The sequence below is a fragment of the Brachyhypopomus gauderio genome, chromosome 1 (genome assembly GCF_052324685.1).
Source record: "Brachyhypopomus gauderio isolate BG-103 chromosome 1, BGAUD_0.2, whole genome shotgun sequence".
NCBI lineage: Eukaryota > Metazoa > Chordata > Actinopteri > Gymnotiformes > Hypopomidae > Brachyhypopomus > Brachyhypopomus gauderio.
This window is the reverse complement of record NC_135211.1, coordinates 45,408,958-45,427,154: the sequence shown is the minus strand read 5'-3', so window position 1 is coordinate 45,427,154 and position 18,197 is coordinate 45,408,958. Positions and strand designations below refer to the sequence as shown.

Below are 18,197 nucleotides of genomic sequence, written 5' to 3'. Positions count from 1 at the left end.
CAGCAATCAGCCTTCCTTCATATATCAGGACGATCCTGGGGCGTCTGTTCAGTATCGGGTGCCTGTCAAGGGCTTTGCGCAAACAGCCCTGGACGATACACATCACATTTAGTGCATTGTGGGTATTTTTTGTGCTCTGTAATGACAACGCAACGTAACCTGCCTGATATCACTCGACATTGTCTAGCAAGACTCAATAAATAAGTCGGATCGCAACGTGAATGCCGCCCCTACGTGATTCAAAGATCGGTTCTAGGGTGTGTGATTGGTCCTGAGGGGCCCAGAGAAGGCAGCTCACCCAGAGTGTGTGAGCGTGTGTGTGTGGAAAGGCTTTGTTAACCCGCACAGGCAGCTCGGAATGATGGTGCCCCACACAGCGGAACAGGCAGCACTTCCAGAGAGCGGCCGGCGACCCAGATTCCCTCAGCCACAGATGAGGAGTGTGTACTCGGGGGCATGGGGGGTAGGGCGCACTATATCCGGAGCCTGCTGTGGTTTGGAGCGAGGCCCAAGGAGAACCCAGAAACTAGGTGGGATGAGCAGGCAGAAGGAGTGGTCATAGTGATAGCAGATACCAAACAGAGAGAGAGAGAGAGAAGGAGAGGGCAGGCGGACAAAGATAGATGGAAAAGTGGTGTGACAAAGACAGTAAGACAGGATGCATGAAAACATGTTTGTGTTTTGATTACACCGTGTGTATGTTTCGGGGGGTATGAGAAGCAGTACTGATCAGATCTGCTTGCGTTGGGTGCCCTTGTCCCGGTGCATGGCAGTCTGTTGAACTCTGGGAAATGGAGGCTGTGTAGCAAATGAACCACATCTCTTTCTGCTCTAGCCAGTTATCCCTCTAGTTGGTTTCTGCCCACTTGGATAACACACTGTACGCTGTCCCACCCCACAGGCCACACTCTACTGACGAGTCCTTGAGCGTGTTCTGAGTACTGCACTCTTTGTCACTGGGCAGGGAGGGCGCATGGCACAGCTGGGATTCAAACCTAGATCTGAGCTCCAGAGCGTGCTCGCCTTGAGTGGCAGTTGAAGAAGGGTGGATAACTGGAGACTGTCCACACACATAATGACACAATGACATAATGACATAATGACATGGACCCCCCCCCCCCCCCCCCTCTGTTCTGTAGGTGTCATTCAGACGTTTTTTGGGTGTTGTTTTGTTGTTGTTTTTGTGTTCCTCACCCCAACTCTGCCATGGCTGTTTTTATTTAGCTTCTGTGCAACTCTTCACCTTGCATCCTTTCGCTAGGACAGAATTATGATGCAGCATTTTTGTGTGTGTGTGTGTCTGTGTGTGTGTCTTGCTTCTCCTCCAATCAGCTAACGGCTTCATCCTCTGACATCACCCCTTTACCTCCGCAGTGGTCCGGCACCATTTCCCCTACTGTGGCTCCAGACATCAGAACTTTTATGCGGGTAAAAGAAGGCTTCTTGCATGAGGTCAGGAAGTTGTGTTGAGGTTCTTTCTTCTTTCTCTCTCTCCAACACAGAGGAACTCCAGTCTCTCTGGCTCCAGGGGGATGTACCAGGTGTCTGAAAGACGCTCCTCCCCCAGCACTGAGTAAGTAACCCAACACCTTCTGTGTTCATGAGCAGACTTAATGGCAAGTGGTTCGTTAGGAGACTCAGCTGGAGGAACACCTGTACCAGGGTCTAGATATTAATAGTACTACCTCAACAGTAGCCTGAAAATTATGGATAATTATGGTTAATTATGGATAATTTTGTATGATGAAACTCAAGACCAGGTTTGTGTCCACACTTCATCATTTTTTGTTGGTTTTCTCAGAAAGATTCACACTTTGAATAGTCATAATTTTCCAGGCATGATAATTGTTACAAGCGCTACAAATATAAAGTGATTTATTTGACCGACAGTCACCAACACCGATGAACAATATGTTAATTACTCATTGACACATACCCCCCACCACCGACACACAGCACATGTTTATGGTGACCAAGTATATGACCAGCACATGTTTATGGTGACCTGGTTCGGTCTTTCAGCCAAGCATGTTTAATTGACGTGCTCTCTGTGAGCGGCCACGCTGGTTTAGTCCTCGAGGCCTCCCAGATGTAACAGCGCAGAGCAGTAATGTCAACTGATGTCTCCAGTTGGCTGTGCTAGCAGCGTTGACCACAACCTGCTGTGCTGCTGAGTTATCCTTCCTCTCCGAGCATGGTTCTGTGATATCCTATCTCGACAAAATTTATTAGACTACGGAAACCTTCTCCGTCAGCTCTTCGTCAGCTGTATCGTAACGGCATCGTGAATTCAATCATTTGCTCACCTGCACATTGCAATTTGTCAGCCAGAGCTGAATTATGGTTATCCACTGGGGCGGGATGGTGCCAATAAGATGGATGTTGACTTGTTGGTAGGTCGCATAAGAAGACTTAAATCTAAGAGGTGTTAAATCTACGAGGCGTTAAATCTGATAGGTGTGAAATCTACGTGGTGTTACATATATGGTGTTAAATCTAAGAGGTGTTTTATCTATGTGGTGTTAAATCTGGGAGGTGTTAAATCTACATGATTTTAAATCTATGGTTTTAAATCTAAGAGGTGTTTTATCTATGTGGTGTTAAATCTGGGAGGTGTTAAATCTACATGCTGTTAAACCCAAGTGGTGTTAAAAATAGGGGAATAAAATCTGAGAGGCGTTAAATATAAGTGGTGTTTAATCTAAGGTATTAAGTTTAAGGTGTTCAATCTAAATCTAAATGCAGTGACTCAATGGTGACAATGTAGGTGTTCATTTTTGAGTATCATTGTAGGTGATACAGAGGAGGCCTACTCACTGTTATGATGAAGATGCACAATTTAATTATTGTCTCTCTATATATATATATTCTTAACGACAAATAACTCATTGTAGATTAATAATTAACAACTCTAACACTCCCACACACACACACACACACACACACCTACACACAAACACATACCCCACACTCTTCTTAGAGGCCCATGCACATGATAACAGGAGCAGAAAACCAGTCCAGAACCAGATTGGGCCCATCAGAACTGGACCGGGTCCGTCAGAACCGGGGTGCCTTTTCTCCCTCGCTGTTGATTGTGCTCATTGCAGGCCATTGGTCCAAAACAGAGGGTGTACTATGACATCATTAGGGCAGATGATGTTGGAGGTTACAGCATGGCGTATTCCACGCGGCCAATCGCGTCTCAGCCCAGACGCTCATCTCTGTTGCGCTGCAGTTGGCCGACGATCACATGGCGAGACTGGTGTCCCCCACATGGCGTCCCAATGATGTCATGATGTCACAATGCTTCTGCTTGTGTGCTGAATATATCTGGGACTTCATCATCATCATCGTCTTCGAATGTTACACAAGGCTCTTAATGTACACGAGACATCTTCTGTTGGAGCAGTGACTGACAGTGACCATCTGCTTGTGTGTGTGTGTGTGTGTGTGTGTGTGTGTGTGTGTGTGTGTGTGTGTGTGTGTGTGTGTATTTGTTTGAGAGTGTAGTTTACCCACAACCTTTTTTGCCTCCACCAATTACGCACTAACCCATTAATATACTACGGCATCAGTTGAAGGTTGTATGCAGCTCTTGTAAATGAAGTAGCAATAATAGGCCACAGCGCCCCCCACCAGCAGGGAGGAGCTCTACCACGCCAGGCCATTGAGCCAGTGCCATTGTATGCTATTGTAAGGTCACACTGTTGTCCCAGTGGGGGGACGGGAGGCTGTGGTGTAGTATTGTAATTGCCTCATTAGCAGGGCATTACAGCGGTGCTTGGAGGCGGAGTCATTAGGCCTGGAGGTAGCTTGGGGGGGGGGGGGGGTGCTCATGGAAAACAGCTGGACGCTTCTGTTTGGAGACGTGGCAAGTGTGTTCTCACCGCACTGCAATGCCAGCCAGTGTGTGTGTGTGTGTGTAAGGAATGTGTTTCCATGGTACCCAGTGGACCGTTTCTAATATCCACATGCCCCACGAGCCCTGGCATGAAGCTGCAGCCTCCTGCCACCAGTGCTGCTGGTCTCACTGTGAGCAGGTCTCTTTAAGGGCACAAACACGCCCACAAACACAACCACACTCTGGGATCTGGACAGAGTGACGAGGCGTCTGGATCCCCCAGTGGAAATTCACTCCGAGCTAAGGCCCTGAAGGAGAGGGGTTTTCCCCCACGGGCCATTCCTGCAGACTCATCCATCTTAGTGGTGTAGACTCATCCATCTTAGTGGTGTCCAAGTCTCCGTACTGCTCTGAGAATCCGGATTTATCTTTAAATATCTTTAAATGTGGTCAGGGACTAGAGACAGGGTTAGTAGACATGGATCTTTACCATGGCTATAGCACAACTCAGACAGAGTGAACGACAGACAGACAGACAGAAAGACAGACAGACTGACAGACAGATAGTCAAAGGCTCAAGCAGTCTGAAGGTTACTTGGAGTGATGACGTCTCCCGGGAGACGTTCTCAGCCTCCTGGCTGATGGAAAGAGCTTGTGGATTCAGCCCTCAGGAATCTTCATGTTAAGAAGTTTTTTCTTTTTTCGATACAGGATTTTGCACTCCAAGCCTGAGATCCAACACACACACACACACACACACACACACACACACACACACACACACACACACACACACACACACACACACACACACACACACAAAGTAAAGTCCCTGTGATTCATGTAATTTGTGTGTGTGTGTGTGTGTGTGTGTGTCAGCTAATTTTTCTACCAGGACGCAAAGCATATTTCACATTATTGTCCCACTTCTCGTTGTATGAAGCTCTGCATAATTAGGTACTTGTTTACACAGTGCAATCATTTTTCAAATCGTTCATTTTTACGAAAGAGTCCAAAATATGCAAACCAACTGATGTATGAACGTTCCGTTCCAACTCCTGATTCACGGGAGCTGTGGGGAGTAACTCAGAGAACTCGGAGCATCTCTCCCTCCCCCACATCTGGCCCGCGAGGGCCCAGATCCCGACCGCTCTCTCCCTCTCCTAGCGGCAGGGTGTCGGGCAGGTCCAAGTCGGCGTCGCAAGGCTCGGCGGTGTGCTACGACAGCGACGGCGTGGACCCGCACGCGCTGGACGCCGGCGTGGAGGAGCAGGGCTGTGACGGGCGGTGCCGTCCAGGCGAGTCCGGCGTCTACGAGCGCCGCAACTGGGGGCTCCGCAAGCAGGCCATCCAGAACTGGCACCGGCGGCCGTACCGCAACAGCACGGAGGGCGAGGAGGGCGACGTGTCCGACGTGGGCTCGCGCACCACCGAGTCGGAGGCGGAGGCCTGGGAGCACGAGAGGAGGGCGTCGGCCGACAGCCAGCAGCACGCCGCCCACCGCGGCGGGTACCGCCTGGGCACGGGTAAGCCACGCCCCTCATGCCACCCTATACCCCCCCCCCCCCCCTACTTTACTGTGTGCTGTAGGCGATGTCCTATATCTCCATGACACCATGACCAGCAGCTGTCCCTGTGGGTCAGGGAGGGGCTGGGGGCGGAGCTCAATCTGCTAACTCTGCCTAGAAGGAGCCAGGAGGGGGAACTGGGTCAGTGTGTGTGCAGCTACAGCTAGGGCAGGCCCCAGAACAGCCAGTGCCAGACTCACTGGCAAATGAGTAATGAGCACCGTGTCCCACTCGCTACCTTCAGATCAGCCAGGGGGCGGCGACCAGGGAGGGGATGAGTGATGGCCATACGGCTGCTTTTACATGCCCACATACACACACACACACACACACACACACACAAATGAAATGTGACTATATGCTTGTCTGTGTCTACTGAATGGACGGGAGTCTGAGTGGATTTATTCACTCCTCTGTCACTCTTCTCATATGTACTAATGACCCTCAATACAGTCACACGCCTGCTTTGTTCAGGGTGACACTAATGACCCTCAACACACTGGGACCTCTAAATGGTACACTACCATGCTAGTCACTAGCCAGCCCAGGCCAGACACCTCTCCAGAACTCTTCTTTCTTCTTTCTCTCTCTCACTCTCCCCCCCCCCCCCCCCCCCCCACACACACACACACACACACAAAAGATCTTTTTATTTTCAGCTAATTACAGAGAAATGTAGTCTAAACACTCCATGTCTCCCAGGGCACTGCCTTCTGTTACAGGTAGCCTACGGCAGCTCTAGAAGCCCCCCCAAAACAACCCTTATTTAGATCAGACTAGCTTTAATAAAAAGTCTACATTGTCTGATGTGTACATGTCTGGTGTTATGCAGGACTGTGATGAGGTCACATAGATGATCAGACCTACATCAGATGTGCAGAATGCCAGCTGCTTTCACACACACACTTCTAAACCATCCATTTTGTGCTACTTTCCATTGCATCCTATATGTATTTATTTCATTGTAGCGTGCTGCTTAGTGTAATAGTTATTGTTATTTACTACAATTTCTTTCTCTTCTTCTTCTTATTATTATTATTATTGGCGACCTATTATTGATTAGCGGGTGTTTATTACCCCCAGGCGTGGTTTTCATTTCGTAGCGTTTGGCTCGGCGCGCCGTGTGAAAGTGTTGCGCGTGGGAGGAAGCCTTCAGCAGCCGGTGACTTCAGAACGGGGCTCGGTTCACTCCCCGCCATGCGGTGGGACGCGTGACTCGAGGAGGCCGCCGAGGGCCCCAATATAGCGGCACGACGAAAAGAAACCCGCCCGGTGGTCACATGCTCCGCCTGACGCTCGGCAGCGATGTCGGAAGGAGCAGTGATTGGAATATGGCGTCTGCGAGATCACTTTGCGGCTCTCTGGCTCCACCGTGTGGGCAAATGTTTTACAGCACCACGGAGTGTAAAGGAAAAAGATGGATCCTGTGTGTTTTTATTCTTTTCGTCTCTCCCTCTTCCTCCTGCCCCCTCCCCCAGGTCGTTCGGAGGCTGGTTACCGGCCCTGTCGCCACGACAAGAGTCCGTCTAAGTCCGGCGAGGTGATCAGTCCCGAAGTCCTGAAAATGCGAGCTGCCCTCTTCTGCATCTTCACATACCTGGACACCAAGACCCTGCTGAGGGTGGCCGAGGTGTGTCGGGACTGGCGGTTTGTGGCGCGCCACCCAGCTGTGTGGACCCGTGTGCTCCTGGAGAACGCCCGCATCTCCTCCAAGGTGCCAGCCTCCTGCTCCCAGCACTACACGCAGACCCACGCAGACCCACACAGTCACACGCAGACCCACGCAGTCACACGCAGACCCCACGCAGACACACGCAGACCCACACAGACCACACACAGACCCCACGCAGACCCACGCAGACCCACGCAGACCCACGCAGTCCCACGCAGACCCACACAGACCCACGCAGACCCACACAGACCACATACAGACCCTTGCAGACCCACGCAGTCACACGCAGACCCACACAGTCCCATGCAGACCCATACAGACCCACGCAGTCACACGCAAACTTACACAGACCCACGCAGACCCATGCAGTCACACACAGACCCACACAGTCTCACGCAGGCTGGGTCTGTAGTCAGGGCCGAGTCTGCAGGAAAACGGAGCGCTCTGTGAGCCAAACATGACCAGTGTGCTGGTATTGTTTTTCTCCTTAAATTGCTCTCTTGTGTGTGTGTGTGTGTGTGTGTGTGTACAGTTCTTGTGCACATTGTCCCAGTGGTGCACGCAGACCCACTCTCTCATCCTGCAGAACCTCAAACCCAGACAGAGAGGCAAGAAAGAGACCAAGGAAGAATATCTGAAAAGCACACGGTACCAGGCCTGTCTAAAACACACACACACACACACACACACACACACACACACACACACACACACACACACACACACATTCACACACACATTCACACACACTCTTGTTGTCTAGAGCATACAGTAGAGGAAGCATATTTAGACTCTCCCGTGTAAATGTGTTCAGCCTGTTAGAAAAGGGCCGAGTTGTTTCTGAACCTGAAGGTGGAGAATGATGATGGTGCTTTTTCCACTGGTGTCCGCTGCTCCTCCTTGTTATGGGATCATTGTCAGAAAGGAGTGCTGAATTATAAGGCCTTCATTTAGAAAGGGCGGGAATTGGCAAACAAAATATTCTAAATACAGGAGGCAGGAGGCAAATTTGATTAAACACCTTGGTTCAATACTCTTGTCAGAAGGGTTTCAACTGCTATGACTCAGCCATTTCATTTTGTGTGTGTGTGTGTGTGTGTGTGTGTGTGTGTGTGTGTGTGTGTGTGCGTATTAGCGGGTGTCTAGAGGAGGGTCTGGAAGCCTTGCTGAAAGCTACTGGAGGAAACCTGCTCATTCTGAAGGTGTCTCATTGTCCTAACCTGTTGACCGATCGCTCTTTGTGGCTGGCCAGTTGCTACTGCCGAGCTCTTCAGGCTGTTACTTACCGGTCAGTCCACCAGAGGGTGCTGTTTAATACTTTTGCTCTTTTATACTTTTGAGCCTCTAATAACACAATCTGACTGGGTGCTGTTTGCTTTGGTGTATTTTAGGAGTGCCACAGACCCTGTTGGCCAAGAGGTTATTTGGGCTTTAGGAGCAGGTTGCAGAGACATCATCTCTCTACAGGTGGCGCCGTTGCATCCCTGGTAAGAGCCTGCACAATGGTTTGTTAACCATGGTTTCAAAATAGGTGGTTGTGTATAAGTATAGGCTATACAGCAGAGTATAGGCTATTCACCATAGTCTTTGTTTGTTTTCTTTTTGTTTATGTTTATGTTTGTGAAATGTATGCATTGTCTTACAGTCAACAGCCAGCCCGCTTTAGTAACAGGTGCCTGCAGACGATTGGCCGGTGTTGGCCACACCTACGAGCCTTGGGAGTAGGCGGGGCTGGATGTGGGATACAGGGATTGGCCTCTTTGGGTGAGTGATTATTCCAGCAGTTTTAGTCCCAGACTTAACTGACGACAGGCTCAAGCGGTCTCCCCATCACCTGACTCTAACCCAGACCTGGACAAACTCCGGCCCGCGGGCCACATCCGGCCCGTTGTGCGTCCTTGTCCGGCCCGCGAGAGGCCAATCATAAATGAAACAAATATCTATGTCGTGCGTGCAATACAACTGTGATGCTTTTATTTTGAAAGCGCTACGTTTGTGTTAATTCCGTGTGGACATACCTGCGTGTGTGTGTGAGCTGTGCGAGAAACACTGTAGGTGATCAGCGACAAGTTAAGGCTGAATTTATACTTTCGGGAGTGAACGTTGCACCTCGCGCGAACCTCCGCAAACGGCGGAAAATTTACGTGACGAATTTTAATAGTGCATTGTGTTTTAGGTTTGAAAAGTGCTGTAATTTAGGCTAAAGTACTTGAAAATGCTTGAAATTGTAACTGTATTTCGATTCACAACAATTTATTGTAATTGCGGTGGCGGAGGGACTCACGCGCTGTTGATTCGCAAGGTCGTGCACCTCTCGAATTTTGTAACTTCGCGCGCGCCCCGCGCTTCAGCACAATGAACAGTCATGTTTGCAGGGTTCATACACCTTTATAAGGTGGAATTCAAGCACTTGTATGTCACTTTCAAGGTCCATTTCAATATTTCCCAGCATGTTAAGCTTAATTAAGTTAAATATTTATACATATATTCGAAATGATCCGAAATAATTCGCTTTTTTTAATTGTTGTTTATTTTCTTCACGTTCTCTCATGTTTCGTCCTGGAATTACAAGAGGCTCGTATTTGTTAACGTAATACAAGAAAACTGTTCATTCAGATGGTTATTTGTTGTGAAACGAAGTAGTTACAATTTCAAACATTTTCAAGTATTTAGCCTAAATTCCAACACTTTTCAAATCTGAAACAAAAAGCAACATTAAAATTGGTCAGGTAAATGTTCCTTCCCCTGTTTTTGAGGGGTGTTTCTTTATACCAACACACATCGTTTCGGAGAACACTGCACAGAATGTGACGCGGCAAGTATAAAGTTTGCGTGAGGTGGGCGGAGCCACTGTGATGACGTCATTATTGTTTGTGTGGCCCTCTGACACAATTCAGGTTTCTCATGTGGCCCCTTGTAAAAATTAATTGCCCACCCCTGCTCTAACCACTGACAAGAGCTGATCCCAGATCAGCACTTTAAAAAGCATCTTCCGCCTTTGCTGCTGAAGCGATTGGAAGGACAGCGTAGCGAGGGGACCCAGAGGAGGTTTTCCTGACATGCTGACTCTCACAGCGCGCAGACAGGCAGAAGCACAGGAAATGACCCAGAAAAATGATGACACGTGTTTCTTACATTTATCCTCGCTCGGTTGATGCCGGGCGACTTGAGCGTGAATCACTGGTCTGAATGGAGTGCTGTCTCTTGGTCTAGTTTGTTTAGCACTGTCTGCATGTCTACTCTGCTTGCAGCAGACATAATAGCTTTGACCTTTTATAAATTCCAAGGCTTTTTTGATTTTCTTTCTTATGTTTTTCTTGTAAGTCTTTCTTATGTTTTTTTTCTAACAAAGTGTACTTGTGCAAAGCAAGAATAACTTAAAGGAAACCGTGCAGACTGCTGCTAGAGTCCACTGTTCCACACTGTTCTCCATTAAGTTGAAGTTGGACCTATTGCAACTACTTCCTTGGCAAAGCTGGCTTTGTGTGTGTGTTTGTGTGTTTGCGTGTGTGTGTGTGAACGCATGCGTGGCTGCAGCGAGGAACTGCATGCGTCTGCAGGTGCTGGAGCTGGACCACGTGAGCGAGATCAACCAGGAGGTGGCCGCTGAAGTGTGTCGAGAGGGCCTGAAGGGCCTGGAGATGCTGGTTCTGACGTCCACCCCGGTCACGCCCAAAGCCCTGCTCCACTTCAACAGTGAGTGTCCCGCAGAATCAGGGGTATGTTCCCAAAGTCCTGCTCCTCTTCAACAGTGAGTGTCTTGCGGGATCAGGGGTATGTTCATACTCACATCAGCTGTCTCCCTGTTTACTTACACTATTTCCAGACCAGCCCTACACATTTTAGTGAGTAACTACAGCTAATTCTTCCTCGCTGTCTGTGAAGATTTCAAAGAATTATATTCTGCAGAAGATCAACTTAGAATCTATTATTGTATACCCAATGTTTAGGGGTGGTGAGATTTCACAGATTCACTGTGATATTTGGCACTTTTGTACTGCTAATCCTCCCACTTAGCGAGGAAGGAATCTCTTCCTCTTCTTTTATTTCTCTCTCAATCTCTTTTTATTTCTCTCTCACTCTGCAGGTGTATGTCGCAACCTGAAGTCCATCGTTGTGCAGATAGGCATCGAGGATTACTTTGAGGACCCCAACAGTCCAGAGGCCAGGAAGCTCTTTGACGAGATGGTAAACAAACTGCAGGTACTGTCAGTCGCCCCCTGGTGGCGGGGGCTGGGGTTCGCGCCACGGCGCCAGATCTAAACATCCCTGCATTGGTTTAAATCCATGGTTGGTTGGCTGGGGCGGAGGTAGGAACACCCTCATTAGAGAAGGCAGTCCACGGATCTCCCTGGTCTCCAGGATACAGATCCTATCGATCAAAAGAACCTATAGGGGAAGCTGTCGGATGATCGCTCACATAGAGAGGACCTTCCCGCCTCTGTGACCCGTCGTTCCCACCTCGGAGCGAGCAGCACCCGTTTGAAGGGGCCGCCCACCAGCAGGATAATATTAACTGGGGGGCCGCGGGGGTTTCCTGTCTCCCGGCTGGCGGGGATGAATCAGTGACATTAGGGGAGCCCGGCTGCCATGGCGACGTCGGCGAACGGTGACTCAGCAGAAGGTGACTCAGCATGTGAGAACTTCTGAGGAGTGAAGAGACTTCAAGCCAAAAGTGAAGCTCTGCAGAGGTGCTAACAGTGTTCCTCAAAGGTCTAGCACATGGTATAAGAACACTGAGCTCCAATCCATCCGTCTTATCGATTTGCCGCCTGTAAGAGTTATGAAAGAACCTTCTGGCACTGGTATTTTCTTAAAGGTATCAGTCATGTTCTATTTATATTGCTCTGACTACATACTAACTCGATTGGTGTTTGTTTTGGGCAGCCCAACTCACCAAACCAACACCTTTATCTTCATTTACTCTGTGTGGTTTTGATTTCCACAAATCTTCTAGTACTTTGAGGACCAGCTAAAATTGCTCCCTGTATGCCAGCGTATATTTATTTCTTTCAAGTATGAAGATAAATATTTGCTTTGCGTTGATGGGTAATTTATGTAGCTCGGGTATAATGTGGATGCCCTCTTGTGGACCCGTTGTGAATGTGCAGTGTGCGGTAGAGAGGATCTGAATGAGGAGCTGAGCTGAGCTGACCAGGTGTGGGTTTGATTGGGGGAGTCACAAAAGCATCCAGTGTCTGATAGGGCTGAAAGTTGGAGTATGCAAATGAGCGCCCTTATAAGGAGATTTTATATTTTTCCTGACCAATCTCTGATGATTCAGGGGAGTGTTCCATGGCTGTTCTAATGCACTACACCAGTGACTGTTATGTCATGATCTAACAACCTCAAATAATTTTGGTGTTGCTATGCAACCTTAAACCATGCTACATCAAGGGTTCCTCACAGTGCTTGTAATAATAAACTCATATATTCATATATGAATATACCGATATTGTAGCTATATCATTTTATTTTCATAATGCAACCTCATACCTGATGCTTTTTAATGACCCTGTTAAACTGACCTTGATTAATTATCAGAAGAAGTTGAGAAGAACTGCTACAGGTCGAGCTGGTATGCCATGACAGCTGGGACGAGTAACCCCTGGTAATCCCTGCGTTTGCGTTCCTCTTTCCATCCAGGCACTGAAGAAGAGACCGGGTTTCTCCAAAATCCTCCATGTGAAGGCTGACGGCCTGTGCTAGCCCCGCCGACTGGGCGGGGACGCAGCTGTGGCCCGCGCCGCCCTCTCCGACCCGATTGAGCAAACTCCTCCTCCGTCAAACAGGCTGATCCACCATCTTTGGTCTCACGTCACTGACAAACATGAAACTCCACACTGCGGGACTACAGAGGCGACGGCACTGTCTTGCCTCGTTGGGCCTGGAGTGGCGATCTTCAGAGGGGCGGAGCGGCTGACGCCCCCCGCCGTAGGGTGTGGGATTCAAGCCGAAGTTGATTCCCATGGCGGAAGAAACTGCAGTGCATTTGTCCTGTTCTTGGACTTGTCCAGACTGGTTCTCGAACAGGACTTTGCCTAATATGTCTCCGACCATATCTTTGTCCTCATAGCACAGAGCTGCCATGTTCACTGGTCTCTTTTTCCAGCCAGAGACAGTGACAGTGGCTAAGGTGGTAAAGCAGGCAACACGCACACAGCATAGACATGAGGTGTATAGTTACAGAAAGAATAGACTATGGATATATATTTATGTGTGTGTGTGTGTGCGCGCATGTGTGTGTGTGTTTGCGTTTCACAGTATTATTCCCTGATTACTAAACAAAGACATGTGAAGAAACAAGTCATGAAACTCAGTGCAAGTCAACACCAACCATGACTTGGATCAGCAGTCCAGTGGCCGCACTCCTGAGGACCTTCCTGCACAAATAACACCAGCTTCCTGTCTGGCCCAGCGAGGCCCTGCGATTGGCCAACGTTCTCCGTCTGCAGTAGAACGTTCCCCAGGCTGCGGGGAAGGGCAGGGTGTGCGTTAAGAGCTCAGATATTCCTCTGCAGTGTCCACCTCCCCTGGGGAGAACAAGCTGCTAGCGTCCAACTAGCATCCAGCTAGCGTTCCCATCCAGCTAGCGTCCAGCTAGCATCCCCATCCAGCCAGTGCCCAGCTAGTGCCCACATCCAGCTAGCGCCCAGCTAGGGTCCCCATCCAGCTAGTGTCCGCATCCAGCTAGCGCCCAGCTAGCGTCCCCATCCAGCTAGCATCCCCATCCAGCTAGCGTCCGCATCCAGCTAGCGCCCAGCTAGGGTCCCCATCCAGCTAGCGTCCCCATCCAGCTAGCGTCCCCATCCAGCTAGCGTCCGCATCCAGCTAGCGCCCAGCTAGGGTCCCCATCCAGCTAGTGCCCACATCCAGCTAGCGCCCAGCTAGCGTCCCCATCCAGCTAGCGTCCGCATCCAGCTAGCGCCCAGCTAGCCCCACATCCAGCAGTGTTCCAGCTGCAGTCTGAATCCACCAGACCCCAGATCGTTAAGGGTCATTCCTCTGACACGCCATGTGAGAGACATACCCTTAAACTGGGGTGAATGGCGGTTTATGGTGCCCTCTCTTTGAAAATGCGGCATTGGTAAAAAAAAAGTTTGTTACCATTATTATTATTGATATTCAGGGATGTTGCTTCATATCCCTATGAAACAGATTTATAGATTCACGCCGTTCATGAGACACCTTATTCCATGCATTTATCGTGGAAACATCAACGCTGGTCTAAGACAAAGCACTGATTCCATTAAAAGGGCGTCATTCAGATTTGGTTAACAAGGTGCGTTCACTCGATTGCCAGAGGAATTGTGTCTACAAATTACAACTTTCAGTTCTCTTCTCCATTCTACAAGAAGCCTTTTTTGTGTATGTTTGGCTGTGTGAGCTGGTCTCCTGAGCAGACAAGTTCACTTGTAGATGCTGGAAGAAGGCAGGTGTCCGCTGGGTCTTCTAGATTTGTCGGGTTTCCTTGGTAACAATGAATAACAAAGGGTAAGATTAGGGTTAGTGTGAAGTTGTTAATCAGCTTAATCATATATAAGAGAAAAAAACAGCCATTCAATGAGGAAAATCTTCATAAAAGGTTGCTCAAACATGCACTTTTAAAACTTGTTTGGCTTCCGTGTATGATCAAACCTATAAACAGCCTTTTTGTCATCAGCATAAAAGACATTTTATTCTGTCTTCATTAGAGGTGCCTGTGAGTCTCAAAGGCAATACTTCTGAGCAGACACCTACTGAAGACATCACCGCACTCGAAATGTAGGCTTTCTATTTGGTTGTTTTTTTTTGTTGCCGAGATCTGTTTAGCTCTGTTTACTAGAGGAGAGTTGATCTTTCGCAGTCATTTTGAGATCAGCGAGTAGGGCTTGAGATGATTTTGATTAAAACCAATTCCCACCAAGACTCAGTAACCTCGGGAGATCTTACAGTATGCCATAGCACCGCTGCTCCTTCTGAAACCTGCTGATGCAATAAAGGTGATGCAAGCGAAGATTTCTAACGCTTTGTTCGGGACTCTCAGTACTGTACTAGTTAACCATCAGGCATTGGTGTACCCCTCAGTCCAGCCGGACTCTGTTCTGTTTACTCCAAGTGCTTTAGTCGAGGGGAGATCAGTCCCATAGTACAATGCTGGAACTTCCTGCCTTAAAAGTCCCTACTGGGCTTGAGGCCCTCTACCACGTGCCCTGTAGTGAGTGCTCTAGATCTTCTACAGGTTCCCAGAAGGGTTGCGTTTTCTAGTGGGATGGTACTGATGCTTGGTGACGCGTTGTGACCCGTGTCCATTCGCACCACATTCCTCTTCAAGCACGAGAGGCGCCGTGCAACCTCGTGGATGGCAGGACCCGGCAGACGACCCAACATTCCTTTGGTTCTCCTTGCAGGATGTGAGCTTGAAACGTAACGGGGGAGTCGCGCGCGCTGCTCCAGCACGCCTAGTGTACACTTTCAGTTTCCTGACAATCCGTCTCCCCAAGACTTTAAAAGTTGTACATATGTTTTATGCAGAACATTTATGCACTTAACGTTATGTTAGTATTCTGTGGTGGAGGTGAAAACAAAATGCCTGGAGTTCTGGAATTCTGAAGTTCTGGAATTCTGAAGTTCTGGAGTTCAGAAGTTCTGGAGTTCTGAAGCATTGTCCAAGGTCCTCCATTCTACATTCCTTTTTATTTTTCTTTCCAAAGTTTCTTCTGTGGTGCCTGAGTTGACCACATGAAATATATCTTTCAAAGAGTAGTGTGGAATTTGCAGTATGTTGTGTATCATAGATGCTTTATATATTGAATGTGTATCAGAGTCCTATAGAGATGGAAATTATTTAAAAACAGAGCATAAAGTTTATTTGAGCTATTTATTTCTTTAACAAATGTCTATAATGATGGCATGTTTGTGTTAAAGCATAAGACATCATGTTGCCTTCTTAACTGTTCGAGCTGTTCAATAGTTGCTAGAATATTACAGCTTTGTATGTAAGAGCCCTATTGCTTGCGACATTTCATTTTTAGACAGAGCAAACTTTGCACCGTATTATAAAAAAAAAGAAAGAAAAATGCTACTGTTTAGTATTAGGGTGTTATTTGATGTCACTTTGTTTAATGTTGAGAGTTTTGCAGTATTTGCCCATATAATGCACTTTTCCATCAACGCTTTCCAAGGTCAGTGACTGCTAGTTCTGGGAGGCTGCAACAAAGCCCTTTCTGTACGGCTACGCCCACGCCGTCGTTCACCGAGCTTCAGTCTCTCAAGCCAAAAAGACATTTTCTTTGTAAACAAGCTTTTCAGGCCACATTTATCACTATACTGTGACAAAAAGCACTGGACTTAGAGTTTCAGTGGGAAAACTACACACGCTGTAGGACAAGGCTGTAGTGCTTGAGCCCTTGGTCCTAGATGACAGGCTGATGATTGTAGAAGTCCATTTGAAGGAACATGTAAAAACCATTGCACAATACAGGATGAGATTCTGTAACGTTGACAAATCTTCCTAGTTATAGTACTGGACTTGTTAAACGGTTCGTTCTGGTCAGAATAGATGATTGATTGGCCAGTCAAAACAACGAGGTGATTTTCAGATGTAGCTTAGGCCTAGCTGAGGACTTAACTACCACTGAAAATGACTGGACTCAGTATCATCTCCAGTATGTAGTGAAAATAAATCAGAAATCAAAGAATTTCTGTGGATTCTACTAAGTAAAAAAAAAAAAAAGATCACAGACGGTTTCTTTTTCATCATTTGGTGTTGTTTCGGAGGACGTTTGCAGAACATTAGCAGAACCTGCACTTGTGCAAACACGCCTTCCTCAGCAGTTAAGCAGGCCATCATAGATACACTCCGTTATAGTGGTGTGAGCTGTTAAAGTGCCAGGTATTGTGATCTTTCCCATGTGGCTGTTCTGTGAAGACTTGTACCCATAATGCACTATGTTATGACGAGCTACTATTTACAGTATGTCAAAAGGACATGAGTCAACAAGGCTGACGTGACATCTGATGTACCATTTATATTCATTGCAAGTGAGATGTGTAAGTGGAATAACACTGCTATATTTATGACAAACTGTGTGTGAAAGAGATGTTGCTCACATAAAAAAACAAAAAAACAACAAAAAACTCAATTGTGGAAGTGCACATTCCTGGACTGCTACACAACAATTTATGCTGTACATTACCTGTTTCTGGACTGATCAGCTGTCCGGCTTTGATAATGATCACATGCTGTTTTTTTATTTTGTTTGTTTGTTTATTTAGTTTTTTTGTTTGTTGTCCATTGAATCCTCTGTTCAGAATGTCCTGTTCTTTGACAATTCATTTGTGTATCTCTTCTTCTGGATTGTGTGTTGCCTTTGTGTCCCAGACCCCTCTGATATGTTACTTTTCCCAGGCAAAAACTTGGACGCACACGTGGTCTGCACACGTGGTCTGCACACGTTCTTGACGTGGACGCTTGTTCTTGGTGCTCATCCGTCAGTGTTGTGAGTTCATTACCTCGACCTTTAGGTTCCGTTAGAACAAACTGTGTGAAGGACTACGTGGCACCTTGTTTTATACAGACTGTGATAAAGAGAGCATGCCATTCCATGGATCCTGTACAGGTCTTCATGCAGACCGCCTCTTCTCTGTCAAACGCAGACAAAAACTCATGTTCTCATGTTCGTCTCTCCGTTTACACCCGTTATTGCTTTGGCCTTGTTCATGGCTGCGGAAGACATGATTCGGTACAGTAGATTAGCCTGCTTCTGATTTAATTATCTGCAAGTGTCTCTTTATCAGTTTGCGATGCGTTAAACGAACCAACCGTTTACATTCCGAATTTCATGCAATTTTATTCTGGGCACAGCCAATGAAACAAAATAAATAAAATAAAAATACATGAAACGTAGCTTGTTTGTGTATCTCTGAATTGGGAGTGTTTTTTGTTTGTTACTTTAAAAGTGAATTTTACTCACTTAAGTGAATTCGCCATTTTGATTAATCACGAGAAGAACTGGTTCACACACATAAGCTTTAGTTAATGCGCATGAACTGACCACAGTAGCAATTTCCAAAAATATTTGTACAGCTTTCTGGTTTTTGGATGACCACAGTGGCCACAAGGTGGCAGTATTGC

The 18,197-nt window shown here is 47.5% G+C and overlaps 1 protein-coding gene across 1 annotated transcript in view; it reads left to right on the top strand.

Moving 5' to 3' along the window:
• The window catches only part of fbxo41 (F-box protein 41), a 46,044-nt gene extending 28,075 nt beyond the window's left edge, over positions 1 to 17,969 (top strand). Inside the window, 10 exon segments of the mRNA XM_077015629.1 lie at positions 1,503 to 1,573; positions 5,009 to 5,367; positions 6,888 to 7,123; positions 7,614 to 7,729; positions 8,217 to 8,369; positions 8,473 to 8,568; positions 8,727 to 8,845; positions 10,619 to 10,777; positions 11,169 to 11,284; positions 12,728 to 17,969. Of these exon segments, the coding sequence (XP_076871744.1) occupies positions 1,503 to 1,573; positions 5,009 to 5,367; positions 6,888 to 7,123; positions 7,614 to 7,729; positions 8,217 to 8,369; positions 8,473 to 8,568; positions 8,727 to 8,845; positions 10,619 to 10,777; positions 11,169 to 11,284; positions 12,728 to 12,790 (1,488 nt within the window). The 3' untranslated portion in view covers positions 12,791 to 17,969.
• The last annotated feature ends 228 nt before the right edge of the window (positions 17,970 to 18,197 follow it).